At 49.3% G+C, this 20027-nt stretch overlaps 1 protein-coding gene across 1 annotated transcript; it reads right to left on the minus strand.

The window, feature by feature from the left end:
• Positions 1–3439: 3439 nt before the first annotated feature.
• LOC311345347 (F-box and WD repeat domain-containing 11-B) lies at positions 3440–19789 on the minus strand (the record flags this gene model as incomplete). The annotated part of the gene is made up of 13 exons (XM_084469712.1): positions 3440–5237; positions 5855–6019; positions 6125–6203; positions 7257–7367; positions 7483–7601; positions 8289–8538; positions 9991–10109; positions 11414–11551; positions 12264–12354; positions 13094–13280; positions 14473–14692; positions 15309–15374; positions 19670–19789. 12 exons carry the CDS (start codon positions 19787–19789, stop codon positions 5858–5860), a joined length of 1662 nt encoding a protein of 553 aa, XP_084325838.1. The 3' UTR covers positions 3440–5237; positions 5855–5857.
• Between the last annotated feature and the right edge of the window lie 238 nt (positions 19790–20027).

Consider the following 20027-nt stretch of genomic DNA (forward strand, 5'->3'; position numbering starts at 1 on the left):
TTTGTCGGCCCTGTATATGGTAATAACTCTTCAAGACGCCGATTTCTGAGAAGGACCTCGATCGCTACTATGGGGGCCGGATCCATCGCTAGTATAACGACTCCCCTTGGGGGCCCCCCGCCCAGACTCCCCGGCCGGTGTCTCTCTCGGTCGGCCCCTTTGTTCGGCGACCACAGAGACGGACACGGAGACCGCATGGTTCACGTTCCCCGGGACCAGAGAACCTGAACTCACCAAAACGTCCGGGGTGGATCAGCCAGGCTGGAGCGTGGGGAGAACGGGGTTAAAAAGTAGGGAGTGGGCGCCTCGTCTCTGAACAAAGGGAACTCTGAATGTCGAAAGGAAAACAAAGCGAAGAGACAGGAAAGGGGTGGAGGGACTGGACGGCGGGGTAGAATGTGCGGGACGGATCAAATGGAACACTCCTGGAATGCTGACATGTGACACACTGAGCCTCCGTCTCATTGGCCGACTGGTCCGACTCGGAGAGACTCGTGAGGAGGGCGAGAGGACAGACGTTATGACGGACGGCCGGTGGATTAAGGATGGACAACGGCAACGGTCGAGTGTATAGTTTACTGAATAAATGGTGGTATGTAATAGAGGGTGGATGTGTGTGTGTGTGTGTGTGCGTGTGTGTGTGTGTGTGTGTGTGTGTGTGTCTGTGTATATGTGTGTTTGCACACGTGTGTCTGTGTTGAAAGGCACCAGAGAAAATAAACCAATAGTGAAGCTGGATGATGAGGGACTAAAGGACAACACAGATCCTGTTTATAAAAAAAAAAAACTACAACCCTTGACAACTCACCAAAGGAACTGAAGCTCTTACAGAACTGGAATGTATAAAAAACCAAACCAAGCTGCACCAAAAGATAAGAACCAAAACATAACAACCAATCACAGCGAACCAAAAGCTAAAGGCATACCAAAGACGACAGGAGACCTTGCAAAATGACTTTTCCTCTTCACACCCTGGCTGGCGCCCCCCTCGGGCAATACGCCTCTGACGTCACGCCCCGGAGGGGGGCGGGGGGGCAGGGACGGAGGGGCTGGGGGTGAGGGTGGGGGGGGGGATGCCTTCTTTTTTTAAGCATCGCTATGGCAACGCCCCTGAGGATGGTGTTCCCGTGTGACAGAACGCTGCTACCAGGACATTGAGAGGAACACGCAACAACACAAGTCTCCTGCACTCACCGCGCAGACCAGGAAGAGGAGCTAAGGAGATATTAAGGGAACAATTTATTAAAAGTGATACATAAATATATGTATATATATATATATAAATATAATATATATATATATTATATATTTATATTATAAAGAAGACAAAAAACCCTAAATAAGCAAACTTACTATGATGGTTATGCCTATAATTGTTGTTATGATAAAATTATTTCATTTATTTATTTCAGCTCCGTGTGCAGCAACTTTCTTGAGAGCTCAGTGAACCTTCTAGAAGCATATACCCCCTCCTCTCTCTCTTACATAGCCCCTCACACTTTACTCTGCATTGCCGATGGGCGATTTCACACATGCTGCACAAACACGTTGACATCATTATAATCTCTCTCTGGGCGCACATTACAGGTCAACCCCTGACTCTCGTCTGATCAAGCACGCACAGACCCACACACACACGCACGCACGCATGCATGTACGTACACACACAATCTCAGGGATGGTTCCTTTAAGCTATGAACTCAACACTTTTCAACATTAGGAATTACAAAAAAAATATAGAAAGGTAAAAAAAATAAAAGTCTTTCCACTGGTGTGTGAGGGCCACAGCTGCACCTCCTCATCCAGTGAAATTCTTCATTCTTGGATGCCTTTGCCCCATATACACTTACGGCTCCCAAGCTTCTTGATATATGGGATGCAAACGGTTTATTTTTGTGAACCCTTAAAAAAAAAACTGACTTTTGACATTATTGTAATGCATGACATCCAAATTGACATCAGCAGAGTGTTAACATACCTCCCCAGATATTAGGCCGTATTATAAATATACAATTCTCTCTGGCTGCCTCTTCTGAAGGCCGAAAGGGGGCCAGCACATTTGTATTTCGGGGGCAACACCTCAATAATCATCTGTGACTTCACCGAGCAACACCAGACGGGAGGATCCGTCCACTGGTTCAGATGCCTATACTCCGACCCCTTTCATCTGCTTCCATTTAATCCCTCTCTCTCTCCCGGTCCCACCTAGGCAGTCCCCGTCTGGAGGGACGGGGTCATTGGAGACATGTCACTGGCAAATGACCCAGTCACGTCTCGAGACACAAAGCGCTGACTAAGAGAAAAATAAACAGGGCTGGACCGACGGAGGATTCAGACTCTAAGGCAGCTGGAATCTCCACCGAAGGGATGGGTGTGTGTGTGTGTGTGTAGGGGTGGGTGGGTGGGGGGGGGGAGGGGGACAGGGTGGGCTGGGCGTAGGAGGGGGAGGGGGGGGGGGGGGGATCGTTTCTGGAACGCTGTTGCAGTTCCACTCGGGAATGATGGAAATATTGAGCGGAGCCAAAACCAGAGTAGAAGGTGTATGGTAATCATGTCGGGGAAGGAATGCCAAATATGTGCGTGAGAACGGAGCGGTGACCTGAGAACTGCAGGAATTATGGGCCAAAATCCCACAGACCCAGAGGAAGCACACACACCCATATCCAACACACACACACACATCATATACTAATAGTGCTCCAGCGAGCAGTCATCCATGCCGTATAACATATTCTCAGAATTCAAAGCATGCTTACTATCCCGAACCAAACCTAGAAAGGAACAAAACCAACTGGCTGGCCAAATATTCCCCTCCCTCTCCTAGAGGAGCCCGACTGTACAATAACAGAATTTACGCTTTGGTGAGCTCAACTAAACTAGCCAGTGTTTTACTACAAATGCAGGACTGTTCCTCATTTCTAAGCACTTTTTTGGGTCTGATTATTCTTTTAGTGTGTCAAACACATGTTCTCCCTTCACGGCCGTGGTGTTTATGAGAATGTGCGTTGACCCTAGGGTAACAGGTTGTTCAAACTGAAAGATTGGCTTCCAAGCAACCAAGGCCTCATTCTCCAACGGCATCATGCGGCGAGTTCTAAGATTGTATTGCGTCGCCCCCTGGTGGTCATCCACGAACAAGACGTACGATTTCGGTTTATAGCGTATGCCATTACGTCCCCAATCTTTCCCATTGCGAGGGGAGACAATACGATACAATACAATACGAATAAAACCAAATATATCTGTTGGTACAGATATATCTATAACTATATGTCAATTTAAATATCTAAGCTTAACACGTTTGAATAAAGACAAAATATGTCTTAATTTCACAGGGCAATGGCAATCTCTCCTCATCACTGCAACACAACTAAAAGAAACAATTAAAAAAAATACAAAACTATAAGAAACTCATGTTACAGTTGACTCAACACTCCACCACTGTCAAGTACTTTATTCACAATAAGGTCATTTTCTTCTTTAAAAAATCATTTTTAATATACAACACAATTTCTGACAAGACAACTCCGTTTACAGCTAAATTTGAGCTCTCGAGTTCCGGCTTCTCTCCTGACCAAAGCAAGCACGTCCATGTTACAGGCCGAGGGAGAGGAGGGTGGGAGAGAGAGAGAGAGAGAGAGAGATAGAGTTAAAGAAAGACAAAAAGAGAGACACACACACACACACACTCTCACACACACCCGCACACGCACACACACACACACACACACATGGAGTGAGGGACAGATGGAGAGAAGAAGCAGTTAAGAGAGAAGGAAAAAAAAAAAACGACACGGTGAGAACTACACTTAGTATGATTTTTTTTTTTGTACTAAGAACCAACTGATTCAAATAAAATTAGAAAATAGTAATAAAAAAACGGTAAGAAAGTAAAAGAACAAAAAACAAAACAAAAAAAAAAAAAGAGCAGAGGTTTTGCCGGGATGCTGTCTCCACGGCGACCTCACATGCACATCTGTCTTTTTGTGTCGCCTCCCCTTTGTGTTCCCGCCATTTCAAAAGTCCACATATAGAAACACGCACACACGCGCACACACACTCTCGCGCAAACTTGAGTGCGTGAGCCCTGCCCACCCGCCCATCAGCCGGCTCCATGCGGGTGGGCATCCCAGTAAGGGGGGGGGGGGGGAAGAGGAGGGGGGGGGGGGGCAAAGGAGCCAGGTAGGAGGGGGAGAAGGGAAAGGGGGGAGGGGTGGAGAAGGATGTGGATCAAGGTCGAGAAAGCAGATGGGGAGAAGGATAAGGGGGGGGGGGGGGGATAGGAAGGGAGAGGGGACGGAGGCTGGGGGTGCTAGACACATCTACATGACCCCCCACCACCCCCCCCACACACACACACACACACACACACCACCCCTCCCAGTTTTGACTTCATCCCCTCCACCACCGCAGCCAGTTCCCCCTCCTCCCGTTCAGCCTTCCATCTTTTTTTCTTCTCAAGAGCCGAGTTTAGAGTCACTGTCTCCCCCATTGGGGCTCCGGGGGGGCCGTCCTCTGTCCAGCTGTGCCGCTGCAGGCGTTGGTTGGTGGGTGAGGGAGGGGGGGGGAGGGGGGGTGTTGGGTGAACGGGGGAGGGCGGTGGAACATAAGCTTGTGTTTGTGTGAGGACTACACGCCTATAGATCAGATCATCTGGGATGTATAGTCATCTGTGATGTGATGTCCATGGAGAAGGGGGGGGGTGGTGTGTGTGTGTGTGTGTCTGTGTCTGTGTGTGTCTGTGTCTGTGTGTGTGACTGGAAGGCATCTGCCGTTGTGTTGGGGGGGGGGGGTCTTAACGCAGTGGAGGGGGTCTCGTACGTCAGGGTCTATGGTTAATACTGTCATTAAAAAGAGTACTTGGCTAAGGAGATAAATATGGACCACGATGACAACGTGAGTGAGGGGTGGTAGGGGGGTTGGCTCTCCGGTGTGTATGTGTGTAAAGGTGTGTGTGTGTGTGTAAAGGTGTGTGTGTGAGTGTGTGTGTGTGTGTGCGTGTGTCTTGTGCGTGCAAACTGGAAACAGGCAAAGGGAAAGGTTCCCCCCCCCCCCCAACCCAAGTCAGTCGGGGTGGCTATGGCGGTCGGGAGTGGAGGCGGCCGGCTGGCGGACAGAGTGATGACCAAAAGGAGGAAGGAGGAGAAGTGGAGGTGAGCTCCTTTCCGCGACAGACGCACCCTGTCAGCCAATCAGCCCAGGGCTCCTCATAGAAAGGGTGCAATGGCTGGTGGCACCTGGAGAGGGGAGGGGGGAGGGGGGGGGGGGGGTACAGCACAGAGGCCGGGATAAGTCACCGTCCTGACGTCAGAGACACAACCCTACGCCTGCACAGCGGTTAGACAGCCTCGGTTTGGATGTTGTTCACCAACGCACACCAACGCATCGGACACTGGTCCGGTCGGTGGACTTGAGCCCTGCGTCATGGACACACCTAAACCTAGACTACAGGTCTGTACACTTCTTTGTGCCGTGGACCTGAGAGTACGTGAGGTTAGCAACATCTCCGCAGAGGTTCCCACCAACCAATCGCCAGTCAGGCAGGGAAACGGGTGGCATGTTTCGAACCACAACAATATAATAAGTTGAATCAATCAGATAAACGCCCCTTTTAGTTGGTTAATGCGCTACATAAACCGCACTACTGTACTGACGACATTCACATTTCTTTCCATGGGGCGGACTACGTCTCATGATGCAGTTTACTTTGCTGCCGATCGTGTCATGCTTTTTGGGGCCCTTTTCGTGCATCTTAACGTTAACGCGGTTGTACCCACGCAGGCTCCTGCGTGTCTCTACGTGTGGATCGTGTGCAGAACCGCGCACTAGCGCCACTAGCGCCGCCGCCACCCACCTGCTATCTAGAGATGTACGTGTAGGTACGCGAGGGGGACCGCCCCTCCGACTGTCCATTGGTCGAGACGTTGAGGAAGTCCCAGATCAGGATGGTGTCGTCGTGGGAACTGCTGATGATCTGGAACTCGTCAAACTGCAGGCGGAACACACGGCCCGAGTGCTCCTGGTTCCACACACACAGCAGAGGGAGGGGAGGGGGCTCAGTACACGGCAACACGGTGCGCGGCCGGGGCCACGGCGCGGGGGGGGGCCACATGCAGACACTCACCACTAGCGTGCGCAGACACAGCGTGCTGGCCGGGGCGCGGGGGTCCAGGGCGGCCTGTAGGTCCCACACTTTGATCTTACTGTGGGGAGAACGGACACAGACGAACGCGGGCAGACAATTAATGGCAGGTGGCATCCACCCGTCACTATACCAGGCCTCCACCCGTCACTATACCAGGCCTCCACCCGTCACTATACCAGGCCTCCACCCGTCACTATACCAGGCCTCCACCCGTCACTATACCAGGCCTCCACCCGTCACTATACCAGGCCTCCACCCGTCACTATACCAGGCCTCCACCCGTCACTATACCAGGCCTCCACCCGTCACTATACCAGGCCTCCACCCGTCACTATACCAGGCCTCCACCCGTTATTATACCAGGCTTCCACCCGTTACTATACCAGGCCTCCACCCGTTACTATACCAGGCCTCCACCCGTCACTATACCAGGCCTCCACCCGTTACTATACCAGGCTTCCACCCGTTACTATACCAGGCCTCCACCCGTCACTATACCAGGCCTCCACCCGTCACTATACCAGGCCTCCACCCGTCACTATACCAGGCCTCCACCCGTCACTATACCAGGCCTCCACCCGTTACTATACCAGGCCTCCACCCGTCACTATACCAGGCCTCCACCCGTTACTATACCAGGCCTCCACCCGTCACTATACCAGGCCTCCACCCGTCACTATACCAGGCCTCCACCCGTCACTATACTAGGCCTCCACAAGCCACTCGGCTACTCGGCCACCCCCTACAGGCACTCCACCCCCTACAGGCACTCCACCCGCTACAGGCACTAAAGTACAGTGCACTATTCAGCCACGTTAGTGAGCTATGCAGATTAATCCATAGCAGTGTTGTTCAGCTTATGGGGAGAGGATGTTTACAGCACCAGGTCTTCAAGTATCTTCAAGTATGCAAACTCTGCCAACGTGCCCGTATTCTTTGTATAATTGAACACAACTATTAGCGTGTTTGGCAAATAGCTACTTAAGGTTCATTAAGAAGGCACTTTATTCACAACCTTTGGATCGACTTCATTGACTGACACAAGAGTCTTCCTGGAGACCACCCTTTGTGTTTTGCTCTGGCTTTAAGGGGGGGGACTCCACCCACGTACCCGTCGTAGGCGCCGCTGACGATCCTCTTGTTGTCAAAGCGGATGCAGCGCACCAGCTCTTCGTGCCCCTCCAGCACACGCAAACACGCGCCGCACTCGATGTCCCATAACCTGCAACGGAGGAGGAGGTTAAGCACACGCACGTTCATATTCCCGTTTTCTATATCCTCTGATTCCCGACCCCACGCGGGGGGGGGGGGGGGGGGGTCCACGCTCCGGGACCCACCTGATGGTGTTGTCGGACGAGCCGCTGACCACCAGCCGGTCGCGGTACTGCAGACACGCGATGCCTCGCTTGTGGCCGTTGAGCGTGCGCACAAACTCGCAGGTGCTGGTGCTCCACACCTACAGCCGCAAGACAAAGAGGGGGAGCCGCGGGGGGGTGTGAGTCACACACTGACGTCATTTACACACGCGCTATGGAATGAGGGCGCGGCGAAAGGGCGAGTTGTGCGTCATGTGTAATCATGGGTGTGATCTCAGGGACAGCCAGTCAGATTACGGCCACGGACTTCCGAATGAAAGTGGTTGAGCCGCTTGTTGGTATAAAAAAAAAAAAAAGGAACTACTAAAGCAAACAAACATTAATCCTGCCCGGCGACCAACAACCGGATAATGCGTTCATCTTGATTGGCAGGTTTATCTCTTTTCATTTTGCGACTCCGAAACCCGATGATTAAAGAGGCACTGCTGTTCATCATCATAACATACCGCCCTAGCAGGCGAGAACCAGCCTCGACGGGAGCCCGTGTGATAGGGTTAGGGTTAGGCTAACCCTATCCACAACGGACGAATAAACATAAAAACTGGACTGAAACACAAAACCGTCCACTAAAAACAGACAAAGAGTCAAGAAATGGACAGATTTTACCATTTGGTGTGTCACAAAATTCAGGGCTGCATATTAAAACCCTCACCTGGCCAGGGGAGATTCAACTCGGGTACATCATCTAAAATTAACTCCTTAAAGAGTTATGTCTTTTGACCCAAAGGTTTGACACCTCAGACTCTTGCCCCGCCCCCACCCCTCACCTTGATGGTCCGGTCCCCCGAGGCCGACACGATGTACTTGTCGTCGAAGTCCACCACATTGACGGCGGCGCGGTGACCCACCAGCACCCGGCGCAGGCTGATGTCGGTGGGCGACGCCATGTCCCACACGGCGATGGAGCGGTCCTTGGAGCACGTGACCATCAGGCCGTTGGCGAAGCGCAGGTGAAGCACCGCCTCGTTGTGGTGGATGAGTGTGTTGAGCACCTCCCCCGACGTCACCTCCCACACCCTTGGAGGGGGGAGGAGGAGCGAAGGAGGAGCGAAGGAGGAGGAGGAGCGAAGGAGGAGGAGGAGGTGAAGGAGAGGATGAGGAGCGGGCGAAGGAGGCAGAGGAGGAGGAGGTGAAGGAGAGGATGAGGAGCAGGGCGAAGGAGGCAGAGGGGGAGAGGATGGGGAGGAGGAGGAGGAGCGAAGGAGGTGAAGGAGAGGATGAGGAGCAAGGCGAAGGATGCAGAGGAGGAGGAGGAGGAGGAAGAAAGGATCAGGAGGAGGAAAGGATCAGAGGAGGAGAGGAGGAGGTCGGGGCCAAGGAGGAAAGGATGGGGAAGAGGAGAGGATGGGGGGGCGGAGGAGGAGGAGAGTAAAAAGTAGGGAGAAGCAAGATTTGGTGGAAACGTTGATGTGAGGGATGTTAAGGGAGAATTTGATTGACGGAGGGATGAAGAAAACAGATGAGAGATGGAGAGAGCGAGGATGGAAAAGACATTCATAGCGTTAATTATGGCAAACAGAACCACACTTTGGCCTCTTGCGTGTACATAATCTTATCTCTCCATGAGAAGGACAGTGTTTAATGATTGGCTGTCCAATAATTCAAATGGTGTAAACCGTTGATCCAGGAAGTGTCCGTCCATGGTAAGTGCCTATCTGATGTGATCATAACATTATGTATTGGTGGAATATTGTTGGAATCCTGCCATAATTATTATTATTGCTTTACACAATAGTGATTAGAACCCAAGCCATTACTGGACAGTGCACTATACAGCTACAGATAACGTGGAGACATTGTAAACCCCACATGGATTTAGTCATTTGTTTTGACGATGAGGTTTCCAATATCCTCCTAGCCAATATTACCTTGAACACAACCGTTATCGTGTTTGGCAAGTAGCTATGTTTTGGTCATCAATATGGTTATTTACACATTTTTAGATTGTACTTTGGATTGAGAATCTTTCTGGAGACCACCATTTGGATTTCTCTTTAAAGGATCTACACGTCGCTCTGACGAATGGATGGCACAACGTGGCGATGTGTCTGTGGAACCAGTTCTCAGCGGGAGTTACCGCATTAGCTTTCTTCTAGGCACACCGAGCAGAAGCTCACCCACACGAGTCCCAGAATAGCATTTAGACGGATCTGGCTTCTTTCCAATACAAACAACATACACCCTTGTGATTAGCATAGAAAGATATGCAGGGTGACAAGAGCTACATCTCACTCACTTTGTTTCGCCCGCTCCCTCGCAGACTCATTATTTCCCAGTGAGAATTAGAGAGGTACAATTCATTAACAACGTTCCCCTACGACGGTCGGCCCGTGGTACGAGTAACACCACAGCCTGACCACGTCTGCGTGTACACGTCATACAACGAGCACCTCATGCAGGTGAGACCGGGCCGCGTTCATAATGGCAGCCGCCCCGGGGGGTGGTGGGGGTGGCGGTGCTGGTCCGTACCTGACGGTGGAGTCCGAGGAGCCCGTTACGATGACCCTCTCGTCGTACTGTAGGCACAAGACGGAGCCTGTGTGACCCGTCAGTATCTTCAGACACTCCAGGGACTGCTTATCCCATATCTGCATGGTGGAGAGCAGGGAACATAGCAAAGGGGTTATTATATTAGGGTTAACATATGGAGTGAGAGAGGGAACATGTTAAAGGTGGTATTATATTAGGGTTAACCTAGTAGGGGGGTTATTATATGAGGGTTAACTCGTGGAGGGAGAGGAGTGAAGGTATTAAAGGTGTTATTATTCTAGGGTTAACATATGGAGTGAGAGAGGGAACATATTAAAGGTGTTATTAAATTAGGGTTAACATGGAGGGAGAGGAGTGAACATATTTTAAAAGGTGTCAAGATATAAGTGTTAACATAAAGTGAAAATATTAAAAAGGTTTTATTATATTAGGGTAAACATTTTGTGGGAGAGGAGAGTGATCAATGCAAACGGAGGGAAGTGGTTTTTAAAAGTGGTTCTGAGGTTCAGATATCACATTTGGGTCATTCCTCGCTCTGCCTGTTCTAACCGATGTGATGCTCTCGCTTCATTTACCCCGCCCCCCTCCCCCTCGCCCGCTACACTGAACATCACATGCACGCACACACACATGCACTACGGGCATGTTGGGCACAGCATCAGAGCCTGGCCAACCCCTTTATGCCCCCATGCCCCTCATTCTCCCTCGGAACACATCTCTCCTCCGCTCTGCTTTACCAGTCCCAACTACCTAGACCTACCAACCACACACTAACACAATCGTATCCCAACTGTTCCACTTGTTCTGCTTCTGTCTGCCTGGAGTAGGGGGGGGTATATCACCAAACAAGTCTGTACAGGTAGCGTGACCAAGTACTCGATATAGACGTCACCGGGCCATTAGTCGGTCCTGCTCGGTTCAATATAGAGTAGAGTAGTTACAGCTTTAATAGAGTGGCTTGGTCTTACTTCTACCTTGAGCTTTTATTATTAAAAATCAATGCAAAGCGACTTTCCAAGACCGGCGCCAGACAGGGAGGTCTTGCTGGTATGAAGTCAAACTGAACGCTGGTAATCCTGCTCTGTAGTCCTAACCCCCTACCAGGACGGACCCCAGCGCCGCCCACAGCCATAGCTCTCAGACGATAAGCCACGCTGGGCCTCAGACTTAACAGAGGAATAGACAACACGGCCCTTGGACAGAGAGAGGAATAGACGGAGACAAAGGGAGAAGAGAGAGAGAGAAGGGGGAGGGCAGTGCACAGCCATGGGAATAAACGCAAGCCAAAAAGATGCGTTCAGTCCCGGGTCAATAAACGTCAGTGTGATCACTTTCTTCCCACGTCCTCGTCCACTACAGCCACAGATCAGAGGTCAGGCTGCGCCGGCGGGGGGGGGGGTACCTTGATGGAATTGTCCCTAAGGCCGCTGATGATCTTGTCGTCATCGTACTGCAGGCAGTAGACCCCTTTACTGTTCTCGGAGCGACACTGGATCCTCTGCAGGTTGTGTCTGCCGCACCTCCAGTTCGCCTCAATGGTCTGGGGAGAGAGAGGGGGAGAGAGGGGGAGAGAGACGGGGAGGGAGGGAGGGGAGAATATTACTCAGCACTTAAGGGGATGTCAGTGAGTGTACCGTCTCTGAGCGATGCATTGTGGAGCTGTTGCAGCCTGCGGCAAGGCTCCGTGATTGACAGGAGACAGTGGTGTGGACGGTTGGAAGCAAGGCCCAGGGGCACGTGTGAGCTGGGGGGAGGGGGGTGCTGAGCAAGAGTACTGGAATAGCATTACTCATTGCGGGGGCTAATAACTTGGCTTTATTTATTAATAGCCTGTAATCAAGCTGCATGAGTAAGCGGTAAGGACACATTGAAGGAACAGGAATGCAGGCCTGACTACTGGGACAGCAGTCCGTTGGGTCAGCCTTCAACTGGATGTTGTGAGCAGCTGTGATCGTGGAGTCTATGGTCAAATCCTTAGTGTATTCATTTTTAATACAAAACGGTTTATGGAGAAAAGAAGCTATAGTAGCATTTTATTAAGGGTTTGGTGATCTTTTTCACCGTAGCCATCGCTACTGTTTAAAATGCTTTGAAGTCCAACTGAAATGGCTTAAGCACCGTCCACCCAGAGCTGGTCAAATAACCACGGGATTCTACCCCCCATAAAGAGGGCTGCCATGGGGCAATCGACAGGGCTGTAGGTGCAGTGTACGTTGAGAACATCATGTCAGGACACCCTCTGCGTGGCTTACCTCTATGTCTTGGATGATCTTGGGGTATAGGGAGTGGTAGTACGAGTTTGGGGGGACTTCTGTAGTGCGGTTTTTGAAGAGGTACTTCTCCCTGTAGGGTGAGGGCAAACACAACAATGGTTGAGACGAGCAGAGGGAGCGAGAAGAGACACAAAGACCTATTCTCTAAACAATGGAGGAGATGGGTCGCTTATTATGAAACGCTGGTACAGTTCAGAACAGACTGAAAACTAAATATTTCTGTCTCCATCCCCTTTGCTCTGCCTTTGTTCATTTCGTGGGCTGCCTCACACTGTAATGACTAATCTATGTTTAAACTCTTTGTCAATATAGTCATTCTGCTAAATATTGTTTTTACAGAATCTACTTGAATTTGCAATATTAAGTAACTGAACATATTTGGTAGAACTGTCCTTAATGTTGAAATAATACAAAACCTTAATCAACTGTAAGCCGTACTATTTAAATCCCCATTTTCAGTGAGCCCTGAGATAGGAACGTTTTCAGAAGGATTTCAAAGTTTCAATAATTCCTTGAATTAGATCATAACATTACACTGAATCATGATGATTCCAGGAAAAAATGTCCATCTGAATCATTTTAGTGGGTTGGGCAACAGTTTCGAGCACACGAAAGGAACAACCTTTGACTATTCAGAAACGGTAGACGGTACATTTTGTGTATTGAGCAACCATGAGTCTTGCGGCAACATACTATGTTGCAAAGCCTCAAAGGTTTAAAAACAACATCCCCCATGCTCGGTCACAATGAGCCTCCTCCCTCCCTCCCTCCCCAAGGCAGACCCCGTACGGAGCCCCCTCCATCCTCACCACTGGTGTCTTTCGGACAGCCCCTTCCACAGGGGGTCGGTGCGGACCATGCGTTCGATCAGCTTCTTCCAGAGCATGCCCTCCGAGATGACCCGCTGCCACTCCTTGCACACCAGCTCCGCCGAGCACAACGAGCGGGCGTCCAGGAAGGACAGGATGTTCTCCGCTATGTGGTCCAGACCCTGGGCTGCAGGGAGGAGAGAGGGAGATATTCTTCAGTCTGATGGTGATGGTCTAGTTTGGCGTCAGTTTGTGTGGTAAAACTCACTCATCAACTCATTAACTAACAATAAGCCAACAGTTAATTCACTTGACTAATGGCCTAGTAATCATTTACTAATGATGTTCTTGTTCAGAAATAGTGTTGATGTTTACCATTGGTGTTGATGTTTACCATTGGTGTTCATGTTTACCATTGGTGAACCCATGTTACTAACTTATAATTATACATTAACAAGGTTAGGGTGTACCTGAACCTTAACTCTAACCCTTACCCCTTTGCTAATGCCATATGAAAATGCTTTACACTGCAATAACTTATGTTATTTAAGGATTCATTAATTGCCCCTTATTGTGAAGTGTGTTTATGTAGTTTTTTTTTTAATGCAATTGTGTATGTAGCCTTTTGAAGAGAGTAGTGACCTAAAATATTACCACGTCATCACATTTGGCCCAGGCCCATTCATCAAAATTTCCAAACTAGCAAGATTTGCATAAAAATGGTAGGCAAGATGTCAATACGCTAATAATATAATTACCTAAATTCCCAAGTCCCTTCAGTCACTCAGTCACCCCAGGCAGATTCTGACTGACTGAACTGACTACCACTATATGCTGTACAATAGTAACCTAGTTGTGCAGTCATTCGGGCTTGCACGTTTTACAAAATTTAAACGTTGGATGCTGACTCACGGCTGCGATCTACCAAAAACATTCATCATTCTCCAATGAGATAAGCGGAGTGGAGTGGTGGTTTCCACGACAACAGCCCCCCCGGAGTGACATATGGGTCCCGAAATGTGGTTCCATGACCGGATAACTCCGCAAACACAAACACACACACACACAAACCATGGCCTCAGAATGTGTGCTCAGACCCCCGCTCACACCTGTATTTTTAGCCGTCTGGTTGTGGTTGCATCACCCCTGGGTAGAGCTGCGATGCCAACTGTGACGATCCCGCCATGATGCACCTCCATACAGTGCGGGTTGGTTTTCCCATCCGTGTAACTAGACTATTACACACTCACTGTGTCTGTGTCCATGTTTGTGTGTGCCTGTGTCCGTTTGTGTGTGTGTGTGCGTGTGTGTGTCCGTGTGTGTGTGTCCGTGTCCGTGTGTGTGTCCGTGTGTGTGCGTGTGCGTGCGTGCGTGCGTACCTGGCAGCGCTGTGATGAAGTCCCTCTGCAGCATGGGTTTGAGGTAGGAGTTGATGTGGCCGTGCTGGTAGTGACACATGCGGGAGATCAGGTGCTCCACGAACTCCACCTGGTCCGCCTCCGACCACTGGTCAAACAGGACGATGCAGTGCTCCTTGTCCTTGTCATAGTTGCCCTCAGACGGCCGCTTGCGGGACCCCGTCACCGGACCGTTACTGATCTGGGGGGGGAGGGGGGGCGAGGAGGGGCGACGGGTTACGCTAGCGCCAGGTGTGATGTAATGGATTCATTTAGTAACAATACGAATATCGACCAAAAGTGTAAACATCACCACTTTGTTTTATGGACTACATGAATGAGCATGCGAAAATAAATGGGAGAAAAAAAAGAAAGAAAATCCTATATATTAAAAAAAAGCCAGCGATGAAACAAAAACTAAATAATGCTTACATTTCAATTAATGGTAAAAAAAAAAAAAGGAATGTAAATAGAAAAGTCTATTTTCTCTTTACATTCAATGAGATTCAATTCATTTTTTCCCCTCATCTCTTCAATAACACATGGTCAAGGACAGGCGTGGCATTCCAGTAATACCTTCACCCCATGAATACCTCCATCATCATGGCTGAGAAATGGATAGGGGTAGGATGATGTAGGATATATGAATAAAATAAACATTTAATAGCGCAGCGCTGGCCCGTTACACCTAGTCGCATGCCGCCCCCAAAGCCAGGTATCCCGCCGTTTACGTGGGAGGCGTGGATAATGCTATGCAACGTTCACGAGTGCCACGGCCGCGAACCACCCGACCTACGACCTCCGCTCGTCCGGCTCACCTTGAGAACGGTGTTCTTCTTTGGCGACAGGTCGTCTACGAGGGTCTGCGAGTCCATGCCCGTGTTCTGCAGAGAGGGGAACAGAAGCAGAACGGACCACTGGGGCGTTAGCATCGGGGGCCTCTGGTGGGCCGCGGGTCCCGCCGGCAGAGCCACTGGAGCGGCCAGGGAGCAGCAACGGGTGCAACGTGGGCAGCACCACAGACAAACACTTGCAAAATAATGAAAGCCAACACGACCCTATAGCGCCTTTTCTTGCACAATCGTTCCGATGACTGCATGTGCGCGCGAGCAGAAGCGCACGCGCACATGAAGTGGACCGGGCGGACTGGAGTACTGCAAACGCGACTCTGTGTGAGCTCGTGTCTGTGATGCAGGTGGAGCGGAGTCTGGACAGGAAATTAAAGATCACAGCACCTTGGGCACATCGGTGTCGGGGCAGCAGAAGAGGCTTCCATGTAATGAAACCGCATCTGATGTGTGGAGTGCATGCAGAGTCGCAGCGACACTCCTTACTTCACCAGGTTCCAACCGCTTTATTGGCATGGTTGAATAAGACGGGACTGAATTGTCAATTGGAAAAGCTAAATAAAAACAGCTTGAATGGTTTGCGTCCAGTAAAATAGAATAGTCATGCATATAAAAAGGACTTGATCGTCAACGCCACGGTTAAAATTTATTTTTACTCAATGCGATCTTGAATATTTGCACCAAATACTGCAGCGAATCCAAAATCGAATCTTGATGAGGCACACAGATGTACGGGTGTGCCTCATATGTGTGCCTCATAAATGCAATAAATGCAAGCAAAATGTGCTCCTCACCAACATGGAGGACTATTTGGAATACGTAAATTAATTACTTTAATGTCATGTTTATAATACATATTTAGGGCAACAGTGGCATTTCTTCCATTGCTGTTGGTTGTAATTAGGGACACCCTGGAGGGCTGACGAGGAAGGTCAACTCCTCATTAGCCAACATCTGAATGCCTCATTGTGCTCCAAAGAATAACCCATTATTACGAGGATCTCTTTAAAGCCTCAGATACATCACCCCCCACAATGCAACAGCAACCGCGCAAGGTAATTAGAACGCAAACACATGACAACGACTCAAGACAAGCCTGAAGTTGGGCTCCTAATTTGGTCTATTTCCAGATAGACATCGCAGGTACTCGTTTGAGACAGTCACAAATTTGACTCGCGTAATTCTGCATTCTGTGGGTCCTTGGGACATGTTGGGCAATCAAATATGGAATTTGATGCTTTCAAATGTCAGTGAGACCATTTGCAAGCATTTGGGTAGAAGAAATAGGTCTACGTATAATTTGAAATAACCTAAATATCTAAATAATCAAATTTATTGCCATTTATTCAATGCTGTCATTTTTAATATGCAACTTTATTTGTGGTACAACTGTGATATCTTGCTTGCTTTTGTGGTCCGAAACTCTTTTATTCCATATTGCGACACTGATATCCGACACTGCATGCATACAGGACCCCCACCCGGGGTGACACAGCCAAGGTCCAAAAAGAAAGGTTTCGGCAGGCAAAAATGGTAAGAACAGAAGCTTGACCGTCCCCAGTCAACAGACAACCTTCTGGTGCTTCCCAAGCAGCAAGAGTTCACATTGGCCGGGTTCTACGTCGTTGAGGGCCAATAAAGATCCACTGCCGTGGTTGTCATCCTCCCTCACACACAGTGCAGACTGGAGAAGCTTACTGGTTTTTGGTTCACATGCCGAGTGGGGCAAGACCGAAAGACATACAAAAAGGACAGACAGACAGGCAAGCAGACAGACAAGCAAGCATGGGGCCTCTCAAGAGTAAACCACCCACTTAAGCCCACACACCTGCAGGTAGAAGGAAACAAAATGGCTCGTCAACAGGTGGCCAATCAGTGGTACCCCCAATACCCTCTTGCCATTACCCTTAATGACCGAGGCTTTATTCCAAATGTATTTGAACTAATCTGCCAATGGAAAAATTCCTTCTGCCCATCCACTCCCGTGTCAAGTGTGGGCGACCAAGAAAGGCTTTGGAGGGGGGCCATGAAGGGGATAAAGGGAGGGAGGGGCAGCAGAATTTTAAGAGGAAAGAGGCAGAACCTGGTTGTGAGCCCGGGTGGAGGGGATGCACTGCAGGCACCTGAGTGCACACAAACTCTCAGCCACCGAGGAGCAGCACCGCCAGTGAGAGCCAAGTACAGAGCACTGTGTGAGAGAGAGGGAGGGAGGGAGGGAGAGGACGAGAAGTAGGAGGTACAGAGTATGAGAGGAGGAGGTGGAGAGGAAAGAAAAGAACAGAGGCAACAGACCAGGGGGTGTAGAAAAAGAATGATGGAGGGAGGGAGGTGGTGGGAATGGGGGCAACAAGACCCATTGAATATCAAAATAAGAGGACGTTTCAAACCAGAAGAAGGTTTGGTGGGGTTGTGGGGGTTGATTAGACACATGAAACACAAAAAAGGGGTGTGTGTAACCATTAAGGGTTAGGGGAGAGGGGGAGGTGGTGGGAAAGGGGGAAATCTGTATTAAGGCTTCACAGATTGGCACAGTGAGTGTAGGGACAGACAATGTCACACATAAAGTGAACTGGTGCACAGAACATGTACACAGATGCATTATTAGATGACGAGAGGAAGAATATGTGGAATAAGAGGAAGGGGTAAAATAAGATTGTATACATATTTTAAAGATTTGTCACTTTCCATTTCGACAGATACCCCATCCATCTATCCCACATATCGCCAATCAAATGAGTAGTTAGTGAATAACACTGGGGGTGAGGGAAAGTATCCATGCACATAAACTAATACACTGACAGACACACACTTGAATGTCAACCATATATTGAAATTATTGTTATGAATGTAGTTTTTACCATGTTTTGTTGACCACATATGACCCTATGCCTTTTGTTTTTAGGTTTTATTGCAACCATTAAAATGAAGCACCTGCCGTTATAGGAAGTACTAGGGGATGAAGTACTATCCAATTCAATTTAGTGTAAGAAACCACATCAGAAACCAGATACCTTTAAAGTAATTGGTTGAAGGGAATGCATGTTAAAAAAAAACATTTCGATTTAAAAATAAAAATAACCTATAGAAGCTCACGCACACCATATTATTATTATATTCCCTATGTAAATGAACACTTCTGTCTTTCTACTTGGCATTTACTAAAAGTCCATTTTAAAAATATATAAATATGAAAGGCTATCTTAAATAGTAAAGGGCCCAATGTCTTACATACTCCAAAAATATGGATACACCGAGGCCTGGATCGATTGGGACCAGATTTTCTACCAAGTATTAAATAAAATAGACGTCTTACCATCCGGTAAGACGTCAAATAACAAATAATATGTTAATATTATACTTGGACCCATTCGTAGTCAATGTCAGATAATAATGCGGATGCTTTGGATAGCTCGTAGCTAAACGAGGTTATTATTGTTGACGCTAACGGATTAGCTGCCGGCTAACACCGATCACCAACAGGCAGGATTTCGCACATTAATTTCATAGTAGGGTCTGTTTACACGACACACGGGTCTAGTTTTGGATACGACTGTCAGTCGAGGGGCTACGAAGCTACCTGCTAATCACGACAATGCTATGCTACACATACCCCAGCAGCCAGCCCAGCCAGCCCAGCCACACACTTCCTTCTACGCACTTTCTAAAATATAAACACAAAAGCGTCCACCCCCTACGGCGGACAACACCAACACACTTCAAAAAATACCACCGACCGTTCAACGAGACTATTTAAAAAAAAATGTAACCCCGAGAGTCCGGTCGTATAATAACGTATAATAAACAGTGCCTGCTTTAAAATGTGAGCGGATGATCTAGCCACCTAGCCTGTGTGCGCTAGCTGGCCGGCTAGCAGACACAGGGCCCCGTTCCCAGTGGCGCAGCGTCACCGCAGTGGACGCTTCCCCGAGAAGCCTCCGCTCCTCCGCCGCCGACGACGACGACGACGGACGACGACGACGGACGATGGCTCTTCGGGGGAGTCACTCCCCGCTGCGCCGGTTGAACATTATTGTTTTTTTTTCCACACACTATCGGAAGAGGTGGAAATCCCACACGAGGCGGTTTCGGAATCACCGAAGCCTGTCGGGACTTCCAGCAGTACGTTTAACGCGTTAAACAAAACGCCTCGGTAATCCAGAGGCCCTTCCTCTAAATGTCTGGTTCCCCCCCTCCTTTCTCCTCCACTACAGCCCCCACGAGCAGCTTTAGCTCATTCTCGCCGTCGAGTAGAAACACCGTCCCACTTTTAATTTATACAATTAATTAAAAAACGTAGGGTTTTTCCGGAGGAACATACACACAAACCTCACCATTAATTCCAACGTTTTGTCCTCCATCTCCGGCTCCATGTTGACGATTCCCCCCCGAAACTCGCTCTGAAAATGGAAACCCAACCCTGCGTCGGCCGCCCGCAAAGGCAGAGACGTCATTTAGTTCGCCCAGCAGCCACACAGCCTGGCAGTGTCAGAGGGGTGGGTGGGGGGAGGGCACCGCCCACAGAACGAACAACGCGCTGATTGGTGGGATTGTGGTCAAAGAGGGCTTCGCTTTGTGAATATGTCTTGTGTTCATTGGCTTAGCGCGGTTTCAAGGCTTCCCCGGTGACTCCCCCAAACAACGGGGCAAATGGATGAAGATGCTGTTGCTATCCTGAAGAGGAATACGCCA

Source organism: Micromesistius poutassou (assembly GCF_964030765.1).
Source record: "Micromesistius poutassou genome assembly, chromosome: 6".
In the NCBI taxonomy this organism is placed as follows: domain Eukaryota; kingdom Metazoa; phylum Chordata; class Actinopteri; order Gadiformes; family Gadidae; genus Micromesistius; species Micromesistius poutassou.